At 49.1% G+C, this 21,600-nt stretch overlaps 1 protein-coding gene across 4 annotated transcripts in view; it reads left to right on the forward strand.

The window, feature by feature from the left end:
* Nucleotides 1-18,425, forward strand: part of EHMT2 (euchromatic histone lysine methyltransferase 2) — a 40,513-nt gene extending 22,088 nt beyond the window's left edge. For 3 of the 4 annotated variants that reach the window (XM_053379076.1, XM_053379078.1, XM_053379079.1), the window contains 15 exons: nt 99-287; nt 1,794-1,876; nt 3,288-3,415; nt 5,380-5,502; nt 7,293-7,394; nt 8,168-8,272; nt 9,164-9,318; nt 9,433-9,600; nt 10,255-10,399; nt 11,107-11,184; nt 12,887-13,002; nt 13,130-13,216; nt 13,427-13,505; nt 14,994-15,169; nt 16,901-18,425. In XM_053379076.1, coding sequence (XP_053235051.1) covers nt 99-287; nt 1,794-1,876; nt 3,288-3,415; nt 5,380-5,502; nt 7,293-7,394; nt 8,168-8,272; nt 9,164-9,318; nt 9,433-9,600; nt 10,255-10,399; nt 11,107-11,184; nt 12,887-13,002; nt 13,130-13,216; nt 13,427-13,505; nt 14,994-15,169; nt 16,901-17,081 — 1,915 coding nt within the window. In that variant the 3' untranslated portion in view covers nt 17,082-18,425. The remainder of the gene's footprint in view (nt 1-98; nt 288-1,793; nt 1,877-3,287; nt 3,416-5,379; nt 5,503-7,292; nt 7,395-8,167; nt 8,273-9,163; nt 9,319-9,432; nt 9,601-10,254; nt 10,400-11,106; nt 11,185-12,886; nt 13,003-13,129; nt 13,217-13,426; nt 13,506-14,993; nt 15,170-16,900) is intronic. The other variant, XM_053379077.1, reaches the window with a different exon arrangement.
* Nucleotides 18,426-21,600: the final 3,175 nt, after the last annotated feature.

A 21,600-nucleotide genomic window follows, 5' to 3' on the forward strand; every position in this document is an offset into this window, starting at 1 on the left:
GAGTCTGTAACCTGAAGCGTATGTAACATGAAGCATATGTACCACTGTATAGTGTATACAAGATTATTTCACAGGTCTGTGTAATCTCCTTTCCTCAGTGCTCGGATGCGAGGGGGCTCAAGCGTGGAGCCCCCGCAGGACGATATGGCGGGTCTCGGCCCAGGGATCGACAGCGCGGGGCCATGGCTGACCCTACCAAACGGGGCGGTGCTGTCCGCTCAGGGCCTGCCTCCAGGACCTGGCCGGGAACAATTGGAGCGGGCCCTGGTGGTACAGGAATCCGAGCGGTAAGTGAAGCGTTCTCTCTCTGTTTTCATGGAAGCAAGACTGGCCATTATTGGGACACGGGTGGTGCTGTGATCTAAGCCACTGAGCCTCTTGGGATTGCTGATCAGAAGGTCGGCAGTTCAAATCCCCACGACGGGGTGAGCTCTCGTTTCTCTGTCCCAGCTTCTGCCAACCTAGCAGTTTGAAAACACGCCGGCGCAAGTAGATAAATAGGTACCGCTGCGGCGGGAACGTAAAAGGCGTTTCTGTGCACTCTGGTTTCCGTCACGCTGTCCCATTGTGCCAGAAGCGGTTTAGTCATGCTGGCCACATGACTCGGAAAGCTGTCTGTGGACAAAGGCCACCATTATTTGGTTCATGTGCCCTCCCTCGGCCTGAAGCTAGATGAGCGCCTCTAGGCTTGACTACTGTATTTGGCTCTACGCGGGGCTGCCCTTGAAGCTGTCCCAGAAACTCCAGCGGGTGCAGAATGCTGCAGCGAGGCTCCTCACAGGGTCTCTGCCATGGGAGCATATTCACCCAGTGCTTTTCCAGCTGCACTGGCTCCCGGTGGAGTACAGGGTCAGATTTAAGGTGCTGGGTTTGACCTTTAAAGCCCTTCACGGCCTAGGACCCTCGTACCTACGGGACCGCCTCTCCTGGTATGCCCCACGGAGGACCTTAAGGTCCATATATAGCAACACCCTAGAGGTCCCGGGCCCTAAGGAAGTTAGATTAGCCTCAACCAGAGCCAGGGCCTTCTCAACACTGGCTCCGGCCTGGTGGAATGCTCTGTCTCTTGAGGGCCCTGCGGGATCTGATTTCTTTCTGCAGGGCCTGTAAGACAGAGTTGTTCCACCTGGCCTTTGGCTCAGAATCAGTTTGATTCCCTCCCCCTCTTTTTCCTTTCTCCTCCTATGAAGAGAGTGCTCCCTAATTGTTTTAATGTTGTATCTTAATCTTTTAAATTGTATTTTAATCAACTTGTTTTTATTATTGGTTGTTAGCCGCCCTGAGCCTGGTCTTGGCTGGGGAGGGCAGGGTATAAATAAAAAATTATTTATTATTATTAACCCCATAGTCGCCTTTGACTGGCCTTAACCGTCCAGGGATCCTTTACCTTTACATTTATTACTGTTTTTATTATATTGGTGAATATTTATTATCGTCAAGCAGTGTCGTGGGGTTTTACAGTAAAGCAGATTAGGGGCCATTTTAAAGATGTGCCTGTGAGGCAAAGGCATTGGCCAGAGAGAAAACTTCCTCTTATTTATTTTGTCATATATCGGTTGCATTTATATCCCACCTTTTTCTTCATGGAGCTCAAGGGGGCTTGCATGGTTCTCCACTGGATCATTTAATCCCCCCAACAACCCTGTGAAATAGGTTAAGCTGAGAACGAGTCACTGGCCCAACGTCACCCAGTGAGCTTCCTGGCCAAGTAGAGGTTCAGACCGTGGTCTTCCAGGCCGTAGCCCGACCCTCTAACCGCCACAACACACTGGCTCCTTTGTGATCTCTCTCAGGCGCAAGAAACTGCGTTTTCACCCCCGCCAGCTCTATCTCTCGGTCAAGCAAGGGGAGCTCCAGAAAGTGGTCCTGATGTTGCGTAAGTTCCTCTCAGCATCCTTTTCCCTCATCCTCTGCGTTGTAGACATTCAGATGGGGAGGCCAGTGGCAAAAACAAGCGTACTTTAAAAAATGAAAAAAAAAAGTCCTGGTTTTGACCTCTAAAGCCTTTAACGGCTCAGGACTTCAGTACCCCCCGGACCACCTCTTTCCATATGAACCTACCTGGACCCTGAGATCATCTGAGGCCCCTTCTTCGTGTGGCACCCCTCCCCCCACAAGAGGTCCGGAGGGTGGCAACACAAGAACGGGCCTTTTTTGCAGTGGCTTCTCATTTGGGGAATGCTCTCCCCAGGGAAGCTTGGCTGGTGCCTTCATTATACACCTTTAGGCGCCAGGCAAAAACATTCCTCCTAAACCAGGCCTTTTGCTGATTGATAGCCAACGCCCTTTTAAAATGTGTTGGGGTTGTTTATTGTTTTTATTATGTGTTTTTATATTGTGGTTTTAATGTTGTAACCACCCTGAGACCTGTGGGTATAGGGCAATATACAAATTAAATAAAAATTAATTAATTAATTAGTTAGTTAACAGAGTATCGTCATAATATGGCTAAGAGGTGGTTTGGGAATGCTGTTGTGGGCTGCATGCTTTAAAACGTTTCTACATTGGAACCTCGGGTTGCGAACGTGATTCGTGCGGGAGGCACGTTCGCAACCCACAGTGCCGCGTCTGCGCATGCACGGGTCGCGATTCAGTGCTTCTGCAGCCCTGTTTAGGGAAGCTTTTAATGTTTGATGCATTTTAATATTTGGTTGGAAGCTGCCCAGAGTAGCTGGGGAAGCCCAGCCAGATGGGTGGGGTATAAATAATAAATTTATTATTATGCGCAAAGCGTGATTTGGTGCTTCTGTGCATGTGCGAGCGCCGAAACCCGTTCCGGTACTTCCGGGTTCGGCGCGGTGCGCAACCTGAAAACGTGTAACCTGAAGCGTCTGTAACCCGAGGTACCACTGTATGTGTTTTTGCAAACTGTGTCTCGGCATCCATCAACTTCAGTAAGCAGCGTACGAAGACGGCTAGGGCACAAGCATTGGGGACCCATGAGTGCATGCAAAACCCTTCTTGCCTGAGGAAGTGCCGCAGCTTAGTGGGCAGTGGACCCAATGGTCTGACTCTGTATAAAGCAGCCTCCTCTGTTCCCTTGGGGTTTTGCGAGCTCTCAAACGGAATGCGCACAAACCCCTGATGGTTTCAAGGAGGGCCTTGTGAAGGGAGCAGTGAAAAGATAGGTTTCTTTCCCAGTCTTTCAATGCCTCTTCCTGCCCAGGGACTGAAATCGGTGTTAGGGAGGTTGGTGACTTGCTTTTTACAGCCGCTTCTGCATGCGCTTGGGAAGTAGCCCTGAGGCGTCCTGCTTAGTGAGTTGCTTTATCTCTCTCGGCTCCCAGACGTCTGCCCTTCCTTTCCAGTGGACAGCTTGGACCCCAATTTCCAGAGCGAGCAGCAGAGCAAGCGATTCCCCCTGCATGCCGCGGCGCAGAAGGGCTTCCTGGAAATCTGCCATGTTCTGCTGCAGGTGCGACACGTGTGTGTGTTTGTGTCGTGTGTTTGTGCATTTTGTTAGTAAAATTCAGCTCCGGTCCTCCGAGCTGATACGGCTCATCTTCACTTGAGCCCAGCAGAGTATATACTCAGAGACCGCAACAGAAGGATGAGGCAGGTATGGCTACATTGCTAAGCTTTATTTCTAAGCTATGCAGAGAGCATACAAATATACATCTTGTCTCTGTGAGAAGCAGAGAGCAACTCCAACAACAAAACGACAGAACAAGGAAACAGGAAACCAGTAAACGTCACATCCCGTCTCCCTTTCCCGTGGGAATCCAACAGTATCTGGACTGTGGAATGAAAACATAGTCCTGTGACTACCAGCACTTGCTCAGTGAGGGAAACAGAAACCAACACATTTGGGCCTCTGCTGCCTTTCAATCCTCTCCTGAATACAAGCTGAACTCTTTGCCCTGAACTCCCCATCCCCACAATTTGCAACTGGAACAGGAAAGAAAGAAAGAAAAATAAACCAGGGTGGATTTGATTTAAATCAAATTGATTTAAATCACGATTTAAATCACTAGTCAGTAAGACTTGATTTAATTTTTTTTTTATAACAGAAAGACTCATTCCTGCTGGTATAATCTTAATATTTACAACCAGATGAAGGTTTCATCTTTGAAATAATAAATTTTCAGAGTAGTTTTTACAGTTATATAAAAAATTACTGATTTGGTTACACTATTAGAAATACAAGGACCGATGATCATGAAATTATTGTGAGGTTTAATAAGTTAACTGTTTATATCTGGACAATTTTTCTGCTGGAAGGAGAAAAATAATCATTTCCTTAATAGCAATTTAAACAATTTATTTAACTGAAATGATAACATTATAGCATATGTATCCGTATTTGTTAAGTGATGTGGTTAAACATTTTTTTAAAAAAACAACAACTGTAGACTGTGTTTTAGCACACATGAAAAACTTAAAACAAATCCTTATTTCCTGATGAATAGCCTTTGGACTATAATGTACCTTAAATAGAAAACTATCTTTAGAAAGTTTTTTCCTCCAAATGCATTTTATTTTTAAAATCCCATTTAAATATAAAAAATTCTGATTTAAATAAATAAATAAAAATCAATTTTATTTATTTAAAACCATTGATTTTTACCCACCCTGAAATAAACATCATGACTGCAAAAAGTAACAACAAACAAAACTCCATGGCCAGCTGTCATTGGCAAGAATATTCCATCCGTTAGATCTATATAACTGTCTGCAGTTTTGCCCCATCTTATCTTCCCAATCCTTTTTCTTCTTATATTCTTTAGCCTTCCCTTCACCAACTCTGCCACCTTCAGCCACTCAAACTTCCCCTTGTTTCTAATATCTCTGCCCATCCTTCCTCGATGACATACAAATTAGGCCTATCTTTGCTGGTTGACTAAACTAGGCCTTTCCTACAAACTAGGCCTATCCTATCCTAACTAGGTGAGCCTCTCCTGGTTGACTTAGTCAATTTAGTGTCTGGCTAAACTGTTTAGAAGGGACGCGGGTGGCGCTGTGGGTTAAACCACAGAGCCTAGGACTTGCCAATCAGAAGGTCGGCAGTTTGAATCCCCGCGACGGGGTGAGCTCCCGTTGCTCGGTCCCTGCTCCTGCCAACCTAGCAGTTCAAAAGCATGACAAAGTGCAAGTAGATAAATAGGTACAGCTCCAGCAGGAAGGTAAACAGCGTTTCCGTACGCTGCTCTGGTTCGCCTGAAGCGGCTTCGTCATGCTGGCCACATGACCCGGAAGCTGTACACCAGCTCCCTCGGCCAATAAAGCGAGATGAGCGCCGCAACCCCAGAGTCGGCCATGACTGGACTTAATGGTCAGGGGTCCCTTTACCTTAAACTGTTTAGTGTGACATGTGAGCTAGGTTTGGGCTTGCACAGTGGGGAATATACACGCCCTGTTTAACTTTTCTTCTTCCCCCAGGCTGGTGCCAATATAAACACGGTGGACAAGTTACGCCGGACCCCGCTGATGGAGGCTGTTGCAAACAACCACGTGGAGTTAGCACGTTACCTGGTCAAAAGAGGCGGCTGCGTTTACACTAAGGTCAAGAGGAGAATTATTATCTGTGTTTGATGAGAGTGGGGAAGGCACCCCTCTTAGAGGGATATTTGGGCTGTTTGTGAGAGGGTTTCATTGTAGGGGCAGAGATGCCATTTACCGTATTTTTCGCTCTATAAGACGCACTTTCCCCCTCCTAAAAAGTAAGGGGAAGTGTGTGTGCATCTTATGGAGCGAATGCAGGCTCCATGGCTTCCCGTTGCTTTCGCAGAAGCCAGGAGAGCGAGAGGGGTCGGTGCACACCCATCCCTCTTGCTCTCCTGGCTTCGCTTCGCTGGAGAGGCGCTGCACACCTTTCCCTCTGCGCAGCACCCCTTCAGCGAAGCGGGAGGAGAAATGGAAGGGGCTCCGTTTCTCCCGGCGCTTCGCTGAAGGGGCACTGTGCAGAGAGGGAGAGAATATTGTTTTTTCTTGTTCTCCCGCTCTAAAACTAGGTGTGTCTTATGGTTGGGTGTGTCTTATAGAGCGAAAAATACGGTATGTCCCCCTGGAATGGCCACTGTGCCTTTGAATTCCACAGGTGCAGCTATATAACAACAACAATTTATTATTTGTACCCCGCCCATCTGGCTGGGTTTCCCCAGCCACTCTGGGCGGCTTCCAACAAAGAATACATCAAAATGACACACATTAAAAACTTCCCTGAACAGAAAGCTTCACCAGTTGAATTTCTGCACGTCTTCAACAAGGCAAACTTAGCCTAGGGGCTAGATTGACATTAGCATCTTTGTGCGATGTGTGTCAGCAGCTGGGCGTGCGCACAACCTGTTTTGTGAATGCTGCACGAAGCAGAGAGGGGCCGGTCACAGTGGGTCGTGTGAGTGGGTTGTGCTAATTGCTAGAGCTGAGGGTTGAATAGCTGTGTGAGGGCAAAGGAGATTTGGTAGAAGAAACTGGGTGGTTTCCAACATTTTGCCCACCTAACCCAGTATTGTCTACACAGGCTGGCAGCAGCTCTCCAGAGTTTCAGGCAAGGGACTCTTTTTCCAGCCCTATCTGGAGTTTCTGAGGGAGACACACTGCCGCTGAGTTGTTGCCCTTCCTATCTGGTCAGGTGAACATGGGAGGAATGTGAAGGGAAGTAACACACAAGGATTACTGGCTGAGAGAATATTTCTGGAATGTTCTGAGTGGTTTTAGAATGCTAATATATACCGTATTTTTCGCGCTATAAGACGCACCAGACCACAAGACGCACCTAGTTTTTGGAGGAGGAAAACAAGAAAAAAAATATTCTGAATCTCAGAAGCCAGAACAGCAAGAGAGATCGCTGCACAGTGAAAGCAGCAATCCCTCTTGCTTTTCTGGCTTCTGAGATAGCTGCACAGCCTGCATTCGCTCCGTAAGACGCACACACATATCCCCTTACTTTTTAGGAGGGAAAAAGTGAGTCTTATAGAGCAAAAAATACGGTATATACAGTCGTATCTCGGAACTTGTACGCCTTGGTATGCGTACGTTTCGGCTTCCGCACGATAGAAAACCGGAAGCAATTGTTCCGGTTTTCGAACGTTCTTTGGAAGCTGAACTTCTGGCACGGCTTCCGTGGTTTCTGATTGGCTGCAGAAACTTCCTGCAGCCAATCGGAAACCGCGTCTTGGTTTCTGAACGTTTTGGAAGTCGAACGGACTTCCGGAACGGATTCCGTTCGACTTCCAAGGTACCACTGTATTGATGTGTTTGCCACCCCCTGGACTCCTTCAGGAGGAAGGAATAAATAAACCACAATAAATAAATTTCTGCTGGTTTTTATCATCCCGGTGGTGCGACTGCAGGAGGATGATGGCTCTACCTGTCTTCATCACGCTGCCAAGAATGGAAACGTGGAGATGGTCAGCTTGCTGCTCTCCACAGGGCAGGTGGACGTCAACGCCCAGGTGAGTAAGGGGCTCGTTGCAAGTGGGAATTGGGGCGGACTTGCATTGTTCCCCCTCCTCCCCTCCACATCTTGGTCTGTGCATGTTTATTATTTTGTGGCACTTACACACTCACACATATCTGCGTGTAAATAGTCGAAGCTGTGTACGAGGGAGCAAAAATATTTAAAACAGATTTATTGAAAACAGCAGTTCTACAACCATTTTTTTGTGAAAACACACACTGAAATACAGCAATGCTTAAAATGAATTATTTAGGTGGTTTGTAAACTGCTTGGTCAAAGAGCTCTTCATGCGGTACAGAAATGAAATTGTAACTAAAGCATGGATAAAATCTACAAACTAGTTTAAGAGACAAATGTGCCTAAAACCATCATTGTTGAGAACAAACATATATAAAAATTAAAAACAAACAAAATGAACATCGGTAACTAAATCATGTTTGGGTAGCCTCCCTCACTGAATAAAGGTTTTCTGTAAGTGTCTAAAGCAATGCCTCATTTCATAATAGGCATTATAATTATGTATTTGGGAGAGATTTGGTTTGTTCTTGCACTGGAGGTCCAATTCTCAGCAGGTGAAAGGAAAGTCCTCTTGATAGAATGGTATCTGCAAGATGCCCACTCTGGGACCTTGACCTTGACCTTGAACTTGCCCCAGCAGCTAATTGGCAGGCAGTGCAATTCTCCCAATAGCACACAACTGCCTTTTGAGCCACAGGCCTTCTGCTTCCATCACACAAGCCTCTTCTCTCTCTCTTTTCCCTTGTTTAGGATAGCGGCGGTTGGACCCCCATTATCTGGGCTGCTGAGCATAAGCACATTGAGGTGATCCGCATGCTTCTCACCCGTGGAGCCGACGTCACGTTGACTGACAATGTATGTGAGTTTTTGGTCCCCTGGCTCCCGTGCAGGATGTGCTCAGGCCTGCAAAGCTGGCGCAAAAGAAAAGTGGGATGGGGCTTGCTCTGGATTAACTAGAGGTTGCGTCTGCATGTGCTCAGAAACGAGGGGGCCAAATGGACTGTACCACTTTGGCCTGCAGGTGGGGAGAGGGGATATGGGGTTATTTTGTTTTTATTTGTGTTTGTATCATGTATTTTGTGTTTTTAATTTTTCATTTTTATGCTGTGAGCCACTCTGATATCTTTGGATGAAGGGCAGTAATAATAATAATTTATTATTTATACCCCGCCCATCTGGCTGGGATTCCCCAGCCACTCTGGGTGGCTTCCAACAAAACACTAAAATACAATAACCTATTAAACATTAAAAGCTTCCCTAAACAGGGCTGCCTTTAGATGTCTTCTAAAAGTCTGGTAGTTATTTTTCTCTTTGACATCTGGTGGGAGGGCGTTCCACAGGGCGGGCGCCACTACCGAGAAGGCCCTCTGCCTGGTTCCCTGTAACTTGGCTTCTTGCAGCGAGGAAACCGCCAGAAGGCCCTCGGCGCTGGACCTCAGTGTCCAGGCAGAATGATGGAGGTGGAGATGCTCCTTCAGGTATACTGGGCCGAAGCCGTTTAGGGCTTTAAAGGTCAGCACCAACACTTTGAATTGTGCTCGGGAAACTATAGCTTGAAAAAGCGGCAGAAGGAATCTCCATTCTCTCAGCACCCCTGCTGAACGTGTAGAGCTACGATCAAAAGTCTCTCTTTGCTATGTTCCTTTGTGCTGATTTTCCTCATTCCCCCCTTGCAATAATAGTAAATCCCTGCCCCCCAGACAGAATCATATCCTCCTGTAACTCCTTCCCTCTTCTCCCAACCAGGAAGAGAACATTTGCCTGCACTGGGCCTCCTTCACGGGGAGCGCGGAGATTGCGGAAGTCCTGCTGAATGCCCAGTGCGACCTCCACGCGGTCAATTTCCACGGAGACACGCCTCTGCACATAGCTGCGCGGGAGAGCTACCACGAGTGTGTCCTGTAAGACTGGCCAGGGTTCCCTTCTGCATTGCAGGGGGTTGGAGCTGGTTGGGCGCCACGACACCTTCGGCTCTAATCCTCTCTTCCTTCCCCCCTACCCCCCCCCCCGAGCAGCCTCTTCCTGTCCCGGGGGGCCGACACTGAAGTGCGGAACAAAGAAGGGGACACTCCCTTGGACCTGACCTTGGAGAACTCGGAGGTGTGGTTTGCCTTGCAGCTGAACCGCAAGATCCGCCAAGGGATTATGAACCGCTCTGTGCGCACCGAGCGCATCATTAGCAGGTGCGGTTTGAGGTCGTGTCTGTATGAGGGAAGGGGGTCTGCCTCCAGCTCCTCCCTGCTGGACGAGGTGGTGCTTGTATGGCTGTCTCTGTGTGGACCTAGCAGAGAATTGCATCCATTCTGTCTCACCAGCAGTAATAATAATAATAATAATAATAATAATAATAATAATAGAGAGAGAGAGCGCGCGCGTGCTATAGCAGTTGTTTTTGTTGATTTTCAGTGGTACCTCTGGTTGCGAACGGGATCCGTTCCGGAGGCCCATTCGCAACCTGAAAAGAACGCAACCCACGTCTGCGCACGCGCGGGTCGCGATTTGCTGCTTCTGTGCATGCGTGTGACATCATTTTGTGTGTCTGTACATGCGTGAGCGGCGAAACCTGGAAGTAACCTTTTCTGTTACTTCTGGGTCACCGCGGGACGCAACCTGAGAACGCACAACTTGAAGCACCACTTTAGCCTCCTGCTGCCGCCACGCCGCCAGAGCACGATTTCTGTTCTCATCCTGAAGCAAAGTTCTTAACCTGAAGCACTATTTCTGGGTTAGTGGAGTCTGTAACCTGAAGCGTATGTAACCTGAGGTACCACTGTACTCAAAAAGACATCACTTCGGCTGCGCACACGACATACCTTTAAATCTCTCTCTCTTTCCAGGGACGTGGCCCGTGGCTACGAGAACGTCCCCATTCCCTGTGTCAACTCCGTGGACGACGAGCCCTGCCCAGAGGATTACAAATACATCTCGGAAAACTGTGAGACTTCCACCATGAACATCGACCGCAACATCACCCATTTGCAGGTACTTCCATTGGCTGGGCAACCTGGGCTTCGTAGCGACTGCCCTCCTTCCAAAAATAAAAACAGTTTCTGAGATGAAAAGGGACAGTTTTAAAGAACGAAACACTTTTAGCAAGGAGCCGGAAAAGGCTATCGCTGTGCTAATCTGGAATTGGACATTTGCTTTCTTTAGGGGGCAGGTGTTAACCGTCCCCAGTACCTTGTGTTTAAGGGGGCAGTGCTGGGGGAGCGGGGGGTCAGGGGAGGCTTTGCAGGGGCCCAGGGGAAGATCTCAAGGGCGCCACAGTGGCAAAACCCCTCTTGTAGTGCCGGCTCCACCCTCCTCCTTTCCCTCCCCAAGTTGGCAAGGTGGTGCACCTGGGTTGGCCTGCCTGTGGGCTGCAGGTAGAGTTTGGATTTGATATCCCGCTTTATCACTACCTGAGGGAGTCTCAAAGTGGCTAACATTCTCCTTTCCCTTCCTCCCCCACAACAAACACTCTGTGAGGTGAGTGGGGCTGAGAGCCTTCAGAGAAGTGTGACTGGCCCAAGGTCCCCCAGCAGCTGCATGTGGAGGAGCGGAGACGCGAACCCGGTTCACCAGATTACGAGTCTACCGCTCTTAACCACTACACCACACTGGCTTTGCCCCAGGTGGGGGCTGGTACCTCTCCCTCTCCCTCTCCTTGTGTGGCATCCATCTCACACCTTGTCTTTTCACATTCCCAGCATTGCACCTGCCAGGATGACTGTTCCTCCAGCAACTGCTTATGTGGGCAGCTCAGCATCCGCTGCTGGTATGACAAGGTGAGTGACTGAGGGAGTATAAGTGGCTTGTGAGCTGACCCAGAAAGGTGGAATCATTGAAATGTCAGGAAACATAGTAAGTGGAGTATATAAACTGGCACCCCTTTTTTTTTGTCAGAGTGGGGTATGGTCTTCATTTGGTTGAACTGGAAGGTGGCTTGGTGCTTAGCTTCATTTGTGGAATTTTCTCCCCAGAGAGGCCTTTTAAGGTAAAGGGTAAAGGGACCCCTGACCATTAGGTCCAGTCGTGGCCGACTCTGGGGTTGCGGCGCTCATCTTGCTTTATTGGCCGAGGGAGCCGGCGTACAGCTTCTGGGTCATGTGGCCAGCATGACTAAGCCGCTTCTGGCGAACCAGAGCAGCGCATGGAAACGCCATTTACCTTCCCGCCAGAGCAGTACCTATATATCTACTTGCACTTTGACGTGCTTTCGAACTGCTAGGTTGGCAGGAGCAGGGACCGAACAATGGGAGCTCACTCCGTCACAAGGATTCGAACCGCCAACCTTCTGATCAGCAAGCCCTAGGCTCTATGGTTTAACCCACAGTGCCAAGAGGCCTTTTAGCAGCAGCTAAAAGGGTTTTTGATTTCTTGTTCATTTGAACAGCACCAATATTATGATGTGACATGGTTAAAACTGTTCTTCACAATGTTTTTTTGTGTGTATCATATTTGTTTACCTTGGTTGTGAATCACTTTTATATATTTATATAGTAGGAAGTGATGTATATACATTGAGTAAAATTAAACTCTTCCCTCCTGGGTACTTGGAGTTTGGGGAACACACTAGCAAAGCGCACCCGTTCCCCCTCATGGATCACCTTTGGCAGGTGGGCAGGATTGTCTACCTGACTTTGTCATGGTGTCGGGTGAGTGACAGGTAGGTTTCTCCTGCCCACCTGTTTCAAAATGTTGGCCAGCAGTGTGAGAGAAAGTTCTGGCCCAAAAAGGCTCCTCAACCCCTGGTCTAAGGCGAAGGTGAGGAACCTTTCTTTTCTTTGCAGGGCTGTTGACCCACGGGAAAAGTCAACTGGGTGCTGGTGATTTTGGTAGGCAGAGCCAGGAGTGGGTGGGCAAGATTGGGCCAGATGTGCACCAGCTGGGTCCCTGGCGTCAACTCCATCTGCTCAGTGCCTGGCCACTGCTCTTTGTGAAATGACCAGGCCCTGGAGAACATCAGGGAACCCTTTGCAGGGCAAATGGGTTTTAAGGTGTACTTGCAGAGCTCCTCTGCAGACACGTCAACAGGAAACAGTTCCCTGAAGATAGCAGACCACTGTTCTGTGGGCAGAATTTCCATTTTGCACATTTTGTCCACACATTCTGACAGGGAAATCTCAACATCTCAGGCAAGCCCTATTTTAATCTCTGGCTATAGATTCGAAAGGCAATTGGGAAACAGCAGCCAGTGTGGTGTAGTGGTTAAGAGCGGTAGACTCGTAATCTGGGGAACCGGGTTCGCTTCCCCGCTCCTCCACCTGCAGCTGCTGGGTGACCTTGGGCTAGTCACACTTCTCTGAAGTCTCTCAGCCTCACTCACCTCACAGAGTGTTTGTTGTGGGGCAGGAAGGGAAAGGAGAATGCTAGCCGCTTGGAGACTCCTTCGGGTAGCGATAAAGCGGGAGATCAAATCCAAACTCTTCTTCCTCTGCCCGGATAACTTCCTTACCCTCTCCTTCCTGTTCTCCCCCCCCCCTGCAGGACGGCCGTTTGCTGCAAGAGTTCAACAAGATTGAGCCGCCCCTGATCTTCGAATGCAACCAGGCCTGCACCTGCTGGAGAAACTGCAAGAACCGCGTGGTGCAGAGCGGCATCAAGTGAGTTCTTTTTGTTGCTGCTGCTGCGTTCAGAACCTCCAAAACCATGAAAAGGGGACGCAGGCCCCACCACAAGTCTCTCTGGCCTGCTGGAAACCAGTGTCCTTCTGTTCTCCCTTCACCTCAGGGTCCGCCTGCAGCTCTACCGCACGGCCAAGATGGGATGGGGTGTCCGGGCATTGCAGACGATTCCCCAAGGAACCTTTATATGCGAGTGAGTTGGCGCTGGAGGAAAGCTTGTCTTTCCCTTTCCCCTGTCCCCGAGGCTCCAGGGAGAGGCGTTGTGAGGGGTGGGTGGGAAGGAGGGAGGCAGAGAGGCCCTCCTCTCCAAACTTTGGGGTTTCAGTGCTAGACTTTGCCTGCTTCAAGGAGCAGCTGCCCAGCCAGCCCCTCTCTCACACCTCCCTCGTTTTCCTGCCTGAAGGTATGTGGGGGAACTGATTTCTGATGCAGAAGCTGATGTCAGGGAAGACGACTCGTACCTGTTTGATCTGGACAATAAGGTGAGGCTATCCAGGCTCCTGGGTGGAATCTAGACACACATAAAAACACTGTGGAAATGCTTTAAAAAAAAAAAAGTTTTGAAAAATATATTGAATTTCTCATAAGCTCACCATTGCCATCTAGTGTCACATTTGCATAATGCACTTAAAGGACACTTAAAGCCTCATTGTCTGCAGCTATATAGCTGAGTCCCTGGTTTGCCTGGGTGGGAGTTGCGCGCCTGAAGAGAGGGATCCTCTCTTAAAAAGGAAGGGCCCCAGCTCAGGGAAGCAGATCAGGGTGAACCTGAGTTAAATTGGTCGATGTTTAGGAATTGAAAGACTTACATCCCAGGTTCCCTCACTGCAAGATGTGATGTCACAGGGAACCAGGCAGAGGGCCTTCTCGGTAGCGGCAAGGAAATAAACAACTACCTGACTTTTAGAAGACACCTGAAAGCAGCCCTGTTTAGGGAAGCTTTTGATGTTTGATGTTTTATCGTGGTTTTAATATTCTGTGGGGAACTGCCCAGAGTGGGGGGGGTATAAAAATAGTATTATTATTATTATTATTATTATTATTATTATTATTATTATTATTATTCAGGGTCATCAGCAGGAAATTTCCAGGAAGGTGGTGGCATAAAACACTGGAGTGGGGGAGCAGGCTAGTTTCTCACCCCCAAAATGAGAAGATGAGTGCTTGCACATTTTGCCCTGGATCTCAGCTTCTACAAATGCTAGAAACTTCCTTTTTTTCTTAAAAACAGCCTCAGTCCTGTATACCTGCTCAGTGTCTGAGCGTCTCCACGCCCCATCGTTCAGCCCAGACATTGAGATCCAGTGCCAAGGGCCTTCTGGTGGTTCCCTCATTGCGAGAAGTGAGGTTACAGGGAACCAGGCAGAGGGCCTTCTCGGTAGCGGCGCCCGCCCTGTGGAACGCCTTCCCTTCAGATGTGAAGGAAATAAGCAGCTATCCTATCTTTAAAAGACATCTGAAGGCAGCCCTGTTTAGGGAAGTTTTTAATATTTAATGCTGTATTGTTTTTAACATTTGATTGGGAGCCGCCCAGAGTGGCTGGGGAAATAATTTTTTATTATTATTATTATTATTATTATTATTATTATTATTATTATTATTATTTATTACATAAAAAGAAAATCTAGGAATCTGGGGATTATAATTCTTTGGTAGAGGGACTCCCCACCCAGTGGCGTAGCGTGGGGGGTGCAGGGGGGGCCGGCTGCACCGGCCGCAACATCTGGGGGTTAGGTTTAGGGGGCACAAATCCACGGGTTAGGGGGCGCAAATCCATGGGTTAGGGGGCGCAAATTACTTGCCTTGCCCCGGGTGCTGACAACCCACGCTACGCCACTGTCCCCACCCAGCCTTTCTCATGGACGCCCAAGGTCTCTTTGGTCTTGGATGGTCGTAAAGGCCCTGGAAACTGCCCAGATTCCTCCTATGTCTGATCTCCCTCCCTCCCTCCCTCCCTCTACACCTTGCAGGACGGTGAGGTTTACTGCATCGACGCACGTTATTACGGGAACGTCAGCCGCTTCATCAACCACCTGTGTGACCCCAACATCATCCCCGTGCGGGTCTTCATGCTTCACCAAGACCTGCGTTTTCCCCGCATTGCCTTCTTCAGCAGCCGGGACATTCAGACCGGCGAAGAGCTAGGGTCAGTAGAGATAAGAGACATTGATTGAGCCATTTCCCCCCTCCACCCTTTAGCCAAAAAAGGCTTGCAAGAAAATTAACAAAATCGGCACCAAGACAGTCCTTCCCTCAGATTCACAATCTTAAAAAAAAGATATGGCACGTGAGGAAATAGGAAGAGGAGGGAAGAGGAAAACACCAGCTCAGGCACAGGTTGTCAAGAGTTAACAGTTAATGCCGACCTCTTTGGGGGTTCTGGCTGTCTTTCCCTTGATGAAAAACAGGCCCTCCCCTCTCCATCAGTCATGCTAACCCTGTTTCAGCACAAGGGCCTGACTGAGGGTTGACCACTCCTTCCAAGGGCTAGCTACCAATGGCAGGTGTGTCAAAAGTATGCAGGTATGCAGACATACGCACATCCCCGACTTTCAGCATGGTGCCCATGGGTATGCATGTGCCTTTGGAGGTTATTCCTGGCTTCTACAGGCACCTGTAAGGGAAGCGGGTGGCGCTGTGGGTTAAACCACAGAGCCTAGGACTTGCCGATCAGAAGGTCGGCGGTTTGAATCCGGGCAATGGGGTGAGCTCCTGTTGCCCTGTCCCTCCTCCTGCCCACCTAGCAGTTCGAAAGCACGTCAAAAGTTCAAGTAGATAAATAGGTATCACTCTGGCGGAAAGGTAAACGGCGTTTCCGTACGCTCCTCTGGTTCACCAGAAGCGGCTTAGTCATGCTGGCCACATGACCCGGAAGCTGTACGCCGGCTCCCTCAGCCAATAAAGCAAGATGAGCGCCACAACCCCAGAGTCGGTCATGACTGGACCTAATGGTCCCTTTACCTTTACCTTACATGAACCTGTCCCCCATCCCCCCTTCTGGAATTAGGCTTGAAAGAAACTTTCATTAGCCGATATGAGTGGGTTTTCTCCAAGCCTATATTGCAGCTTCGGGGCAATTCCAGCGGGTAGGGCTCACAAGTAGGGGGAGTCCTGGCACATATATAGTACCCACTCTCCCTACTTGGCGACTTGGTATGTTCCACCTCCATCCACCGAGGTGGAACGTAGCCACTGTGGCTAATACCACCCCCACGTTGCTGGTTCTGTGGCCTGCAAACGTGTCCACGGCTGTCACCAAAAGGTTGGCAACCCCTTGCTTCCAGCTACAGTGGACGCTCGGGTTGCAAATGTGATCCGTGCGGGAGGCACATTCGCAACCTGCAGCGGCGCGTCTGTGCATGCGTGGGTTGTGATTCTGCGCATGCGCAAAGCACAATTTAGCACTTCTGCGCATGCGCGGCCGCCGAAACCCGGAAGTAACCCGTTCCGGTACTTCTGGGTTTCGGCGCTTCCGTAACCCGAAAAAACGCAACCTGAAGCGTCTGTAACCCAGGGTATGACTGTACTTGGATACACCAGTGCAGAGTCAGTGCCTGCTGTCACAAGGTGAGGCTCCTGTCTGCCCCCACCCAAACTTCACCCTGTGGCGTAGTGGTTAAGAGCGGTAGCCTCGTAATCTGGGGAACTGGGTTCGCATCTCCGCTCCTCCACATGCAGCTGCTGGGTGACCTTGGGCCAGTCACACTTCTCTGAAGTCTCTCAGCCCCACTCACCTCACAGAGTGTTTGTTGTGAGGGAGGAAGGGAAAGGAGAATATTAGCTGCTTTGAGACTCCTTCGGGTAGTGATGAAGCGGGAGATCAAATCCAAACTCTTCTTCTTCCTCCTTTTCCTCTTTTCCCTGCTCTGCCACCCAGGTTTGACTACGGCGACCGCTTCTGGGACATCAAGAGCAAATACTTCACATGCCAATGCGGTTCAGAGAAGTGCAAGCATTCGGCCGAGGCCATCGCCCTGGAGCAAAGCCGCCTCGCCCGTCTGGAGGCGCACCAGGACGGTCTGCCCGACAGCAGCAACCTCCCTGCCACGCAGGCCTGAGCCGGGCCCAGCTGCCACACCCCGGCGTCGGGACCCCTCCCCTCCTTCTCCAGCCGGCTGCGGCCTGCTCTCCTACGGCAAGCGAGATGGGAGCGCAGGAGTTTCTCCTTTCCCCCCAACCCCCTCCACAAAGAGGAAGAGTTTGCCTGGAAAGAAACAGTCCGGCTGGCGAAGGAGAAAAACTGTCTCCTGTTCCAGGGAGGTGAAAGCGAGGGGAGCCTCTGTGCTTGGTGCGGAACCTTTCCAGACACAATTGAACTACAGCCCCCATCAGCCCCAGCCAGCATGGCCAATGGCAAGGGATGATGGGAGTTGTAGTCCGGCCACATCTGGAGGGCCGAAAGGTGCCCAGCGCCTTGGACAGAGCAATGGGTGGAGCGCTGGTGGCTTTCCAGAGATGGCTGCACTGCATCTCTCGCTCTGGGGCCTGTTGGTCCAGCGACGTCTGGGAGGCCGCAGCTTCCCTATCTTTGGCATACAGAGGGCAGAGATCAAAGGTCACGTACGCACCTGGAGGTCTTGGGCCTGACGCACATAGCCAGGCCAGTATAACTCCCGAGCCACCCACACTTTTGCATCCTTCGTTGCCAACCAGGGAAACCTTTGAACAAACACATGACTTTACTCTCGTGCCGGGCCAGGGTGCTCTCGTTGCTTGTGCGCAGGCACCAAAGCGGGGTCACACTTTGAGCCCTGTGCCTGGGGCCAGTGGTCTTCTTCCTTCAACAACCACACGCTGCAAATAATCGCCTGACGCTGGCTCACGGACAGGCCCGCCAAACAGGCTCCTGTTTGTGAGGAAAGACTCTGGGGGATCAGACCCCCATGTTGCAGTGTGGTTGTTGATGGAGGACAAGCCAACATCAAGCAGTGAGGAGCCTGAGGGTTGCGTTCAGAGATAACGCTGCCTCCTCCTGGTGGGATGGTGTATGTGCGTGTCGCTATCCTGCTTCCTGTCTGATGCGCCTTGTCAGCTGAGGGGGGGGGATGTTTTTTAGTGGCCTTTTTCTTGTTTGGGGGCCAAGTTAATGTTTACCTTCTGTGCGTGTGTTGTGTGTGTGTGTGACACAAGTTTCAGTTTCGAACTGGAGCCAAGGTTTTTCCAAGCTCGGTGATGCCCGTGACGGTCCCATAGCTGTATCTCCTTTCAACCTCTGGAACAGCAGAAGTATTGATTCAGTTTGGAGGGGCCAGCCTTATCTTTCTGTCTTTCTCCCTCCTTCTCTATCTTCTCTCTTTTCTATGGGTTTTCACAATTTTGTTTTGTAAACTGTAATTTTCTGGGGCCATAAAAACCAATAAACGTTGGCATCTGGCAATTTTTTGATACAAACTTAAAGCAAAGCCGCAATGGTGTGTTTTTTCCCTTCTCGACTCATTCCTGGCTGGGGACTGTGTGGATAAGAGGCATCTGAATGCTAGTTTGCAGGTCTTTTGTACCTCTCTGGATTTTGGAGGGGGGGGGGAAGGACAGGGCCTTGTCTGTGTAGTTACACGACCTTGCAGACGTCCTCTGAGAATCCCAGGAGCTCAGCAAGATCCCCACCCATCCCTCAAAGTTCCTTGGAGGATTCTGTAATAAACAAAATCTTCCCTTATGGGGGACACAAGAGCCCTTATAGAGTCCGTCGTAGGTTATCCATCGGTTGGAGAAAATAACAGAGGCCAACCAGAGAATATTGAGAAGCAAAGCAGCTAGTAAACCTGATCTTTATTGAACTGTTGCAACAGGGTGCTCCCCTCACACGCAGGAGAAGAGGAGGAGGACCCCGGACAAAGGTGTGCCTGCCCTTATACAGTGGTACCTCGGGTTACATATGCTTCAAGTTACATGTGCTTTAGGTTACATACTCCACTAAGCCAGAAATAGTGCTTCAGGTTAAGAACTTTGCTTCAGGATAAGAACAGAAATCGGGCTTCGGCGGCGCAGCAGCAGCAGGAGGCCCCATTAGCTAAAGTGGTGCTTCAGGTTAAGAACAGTTTCAGGTTAAGTACGGACCTCCGGAAGGAATTAAGTACTTAACCCGAGGTACCACTGTATAGGCATTTAAAATTCCCTGCCCTGGAGCTCAAGACCACCCCTCCATACATCACAGAAGGGCTGTAACCCAAGACCACCCCCACAAACATCATACCTACATTACAGAAAAGGCGGTCTACAACAGAAATTTGAATGTCGTTTTTCCTGTCTGCCAGGTTATCTGATAATGCCTTATCTGGTTGCCTTTCCTGGTAGTCTGGCCATTCCTTTGAGATGGTGATTTCCCAATTCCTGAGACAATGGGAAGGTTCCCTCACCCCCTCCCTCCTTGCAGAGAAAACATTTGGTCATCTTGGGAGTCAAAATGGTTTCTGTTCGGTCTTCCTGTGCTGCTCCAGACATGTGGTCCACATATCTATGTACGTGCTTGGTAGGTACATTTATCAACATATATATAATATATATAAGACCTTAAATTTTTTATTACAATTCCAGAACTCAGGGCCTTTCAATGAAGCAGAAGTTTGGAAGGTTCAAAGCAGATAAAAGAAACTACTCCCCCCCCCCCACGGCACATAATGGAATGGACAGTAGCAATGTCCGTTAGCCTGAATGGCTTTACAAGTGGAGTTAGACAAATTTGTGGCAGATCAGGCGGTCAGTGGCTACTAGTCACAAATGCTATGTTCTCCCTCCACTGTTCAAAGCAGTTTGCCTCTGAATATTAGTTGCTAGGAGTCACGAGTTGGGGAGAGGGCTGTTGGTCTAGATAGGCCTTTGCAGCCTCATCCATTAGGTCTCTTGTGTTGATGGAAGAGGACGTCATTTTTTGGCCTGCCAAGGTGGAGTGCCTGCAACCCAGTTTTAACAGGGCCCTAATTTCATTTGAAAAGGGGGCAGCAAGCATTGGCCCTTTCCACTGACTCCCTCCTGCAGGAAGCTAGAGGTGGGCAGAGAACTCTTCAAAGCCCCATCCCACAACAGGATGAGCAAGAGAGGCTTTGACAGGAAGAACCTGGATCTCTTAAAAATTAAAAGGGAAGCCTTTGCTAAAGCCATTCTTGCTCTGCATGTCTGTGTAGTTTTGAGTAGGGGGAGAGAATAAAGAGTCCTTTGCCAGTGTCTCCATTTATAGAAACAATGGCTGAGGTACATCACAGTGAATAATAATAATAATAATTTATTATTTATACCCTGCCCACCTGGCTGAGTTTCCCCAGCCACTCAGGGCGGCTCCCAATCGAGTGTTAAAAACAATACAACATTAAATATTAAAAACTTCCCTAAACAGGGCTGCCTTCAGATGTCTTTTTAAAATAAGATAGCTGCTTATTTCCTTGACATCTGATGGGAGGGTGTTCCACAGGGCAGGCGCCACTACCGAGAAGGCGCTCTGTCTGGTTCCCTGTAACCTCACTTCTCGCAATGAGGGAACCGCCAGAAGGCCCTCGGCGCTGGATCTCAGTGTCTGGGCTGAACGATGGAGGTGGAGATGCTCCTTCAGGTATACAGGACCGAGGCCATTTAGGGCTTTAAAGGTCAGCACCAACACTTTGAATTGTGCTTGGAAACGTACTGGGAGCCAATGAAGATCTCTCAGGACCAGTGTTATGTGGTCCCGGCGACCACTCCCAGTCACCAGTCTAGCTGCCGCATTCTGGATTAGTTGTAGTTTCCAAGTTACCTTCAAAGGTAGCCCCACGTAGAGCGTATTGCAGTAGTCTAAGTGAGAGATAACTAGAGCATGCACCACTCTGGCGAGGTACGGTGTCAGCCTGGGAGGCCAGATTCAGATAAGCCCTAAATGTTGGCTGGATTTATTTATTTGAATTTGCGTCCCACATTTGCATGTAAATATGCTCAAAGCATTTCACAACACAGCAGAAATGAAAATCTGCACATCATTACACTAGCAATCAGACTCAAAATAATTTAAAATTGTAACACAACTTAGCAAATAATTTGATTAGCAAATAATTTGATTGCATGTACGTTATGGCGTTTCAAAGTCATCATCCTGAAACAAACTGTAAATCATTAAAAGTTATCAATGAATGACAGATACAATATACATTCCAATGCCATTGCAGGCAGAAAGCAATATAACCAGCAACCCATTGCATGACAGCACTATATTCCAAATGATACAGAAACATAGCAAAGGTTATAAAAGAGGTAGACTCTTCACAGAATAAAATCCAGACCTGCCTCTCAGAGGAAGAAAGGAAATTTGCAGGGAAGCAGGTCCACGTGTGTGTATGTGTACGTGATCTCACAGGTATTTAGTGTTCTGATATGTAGAACCTGTGGCTGCGAGCCATTTTCACAGGTTGCTGACTCCATATTCCCTTCATAAGAATGTATTGGTATTATTTATTAAATTTGCATGCTGCCCTATCCCCTGTAGATCTCTGGATGGTTCACAACATAAGATGACAATATGAAAAAGCACTGTAGAAGCTAGACTTCTTCAGAGTCACGCCACCGGTCCATTTAGCTCAGTGCAGTCTACATGGACAGCCATCTCGGGTTGCAGAA

Source organism: Podarcis raffonei, chromosome 2 (assembly GCF_027172205.1).
Source record: "Podarcis raffonei isolate rPodRaf1 chromosome 2, rPodRaf1.pri, whole genome shotgun sequence".
In the NCBI taxonomy this organism is placed as follows: Eukaryota; Metazoa; Chordata; class Lepidosauria; order Squamata; family Lacertidae; genus Podarcis; species Podarcis raffonei.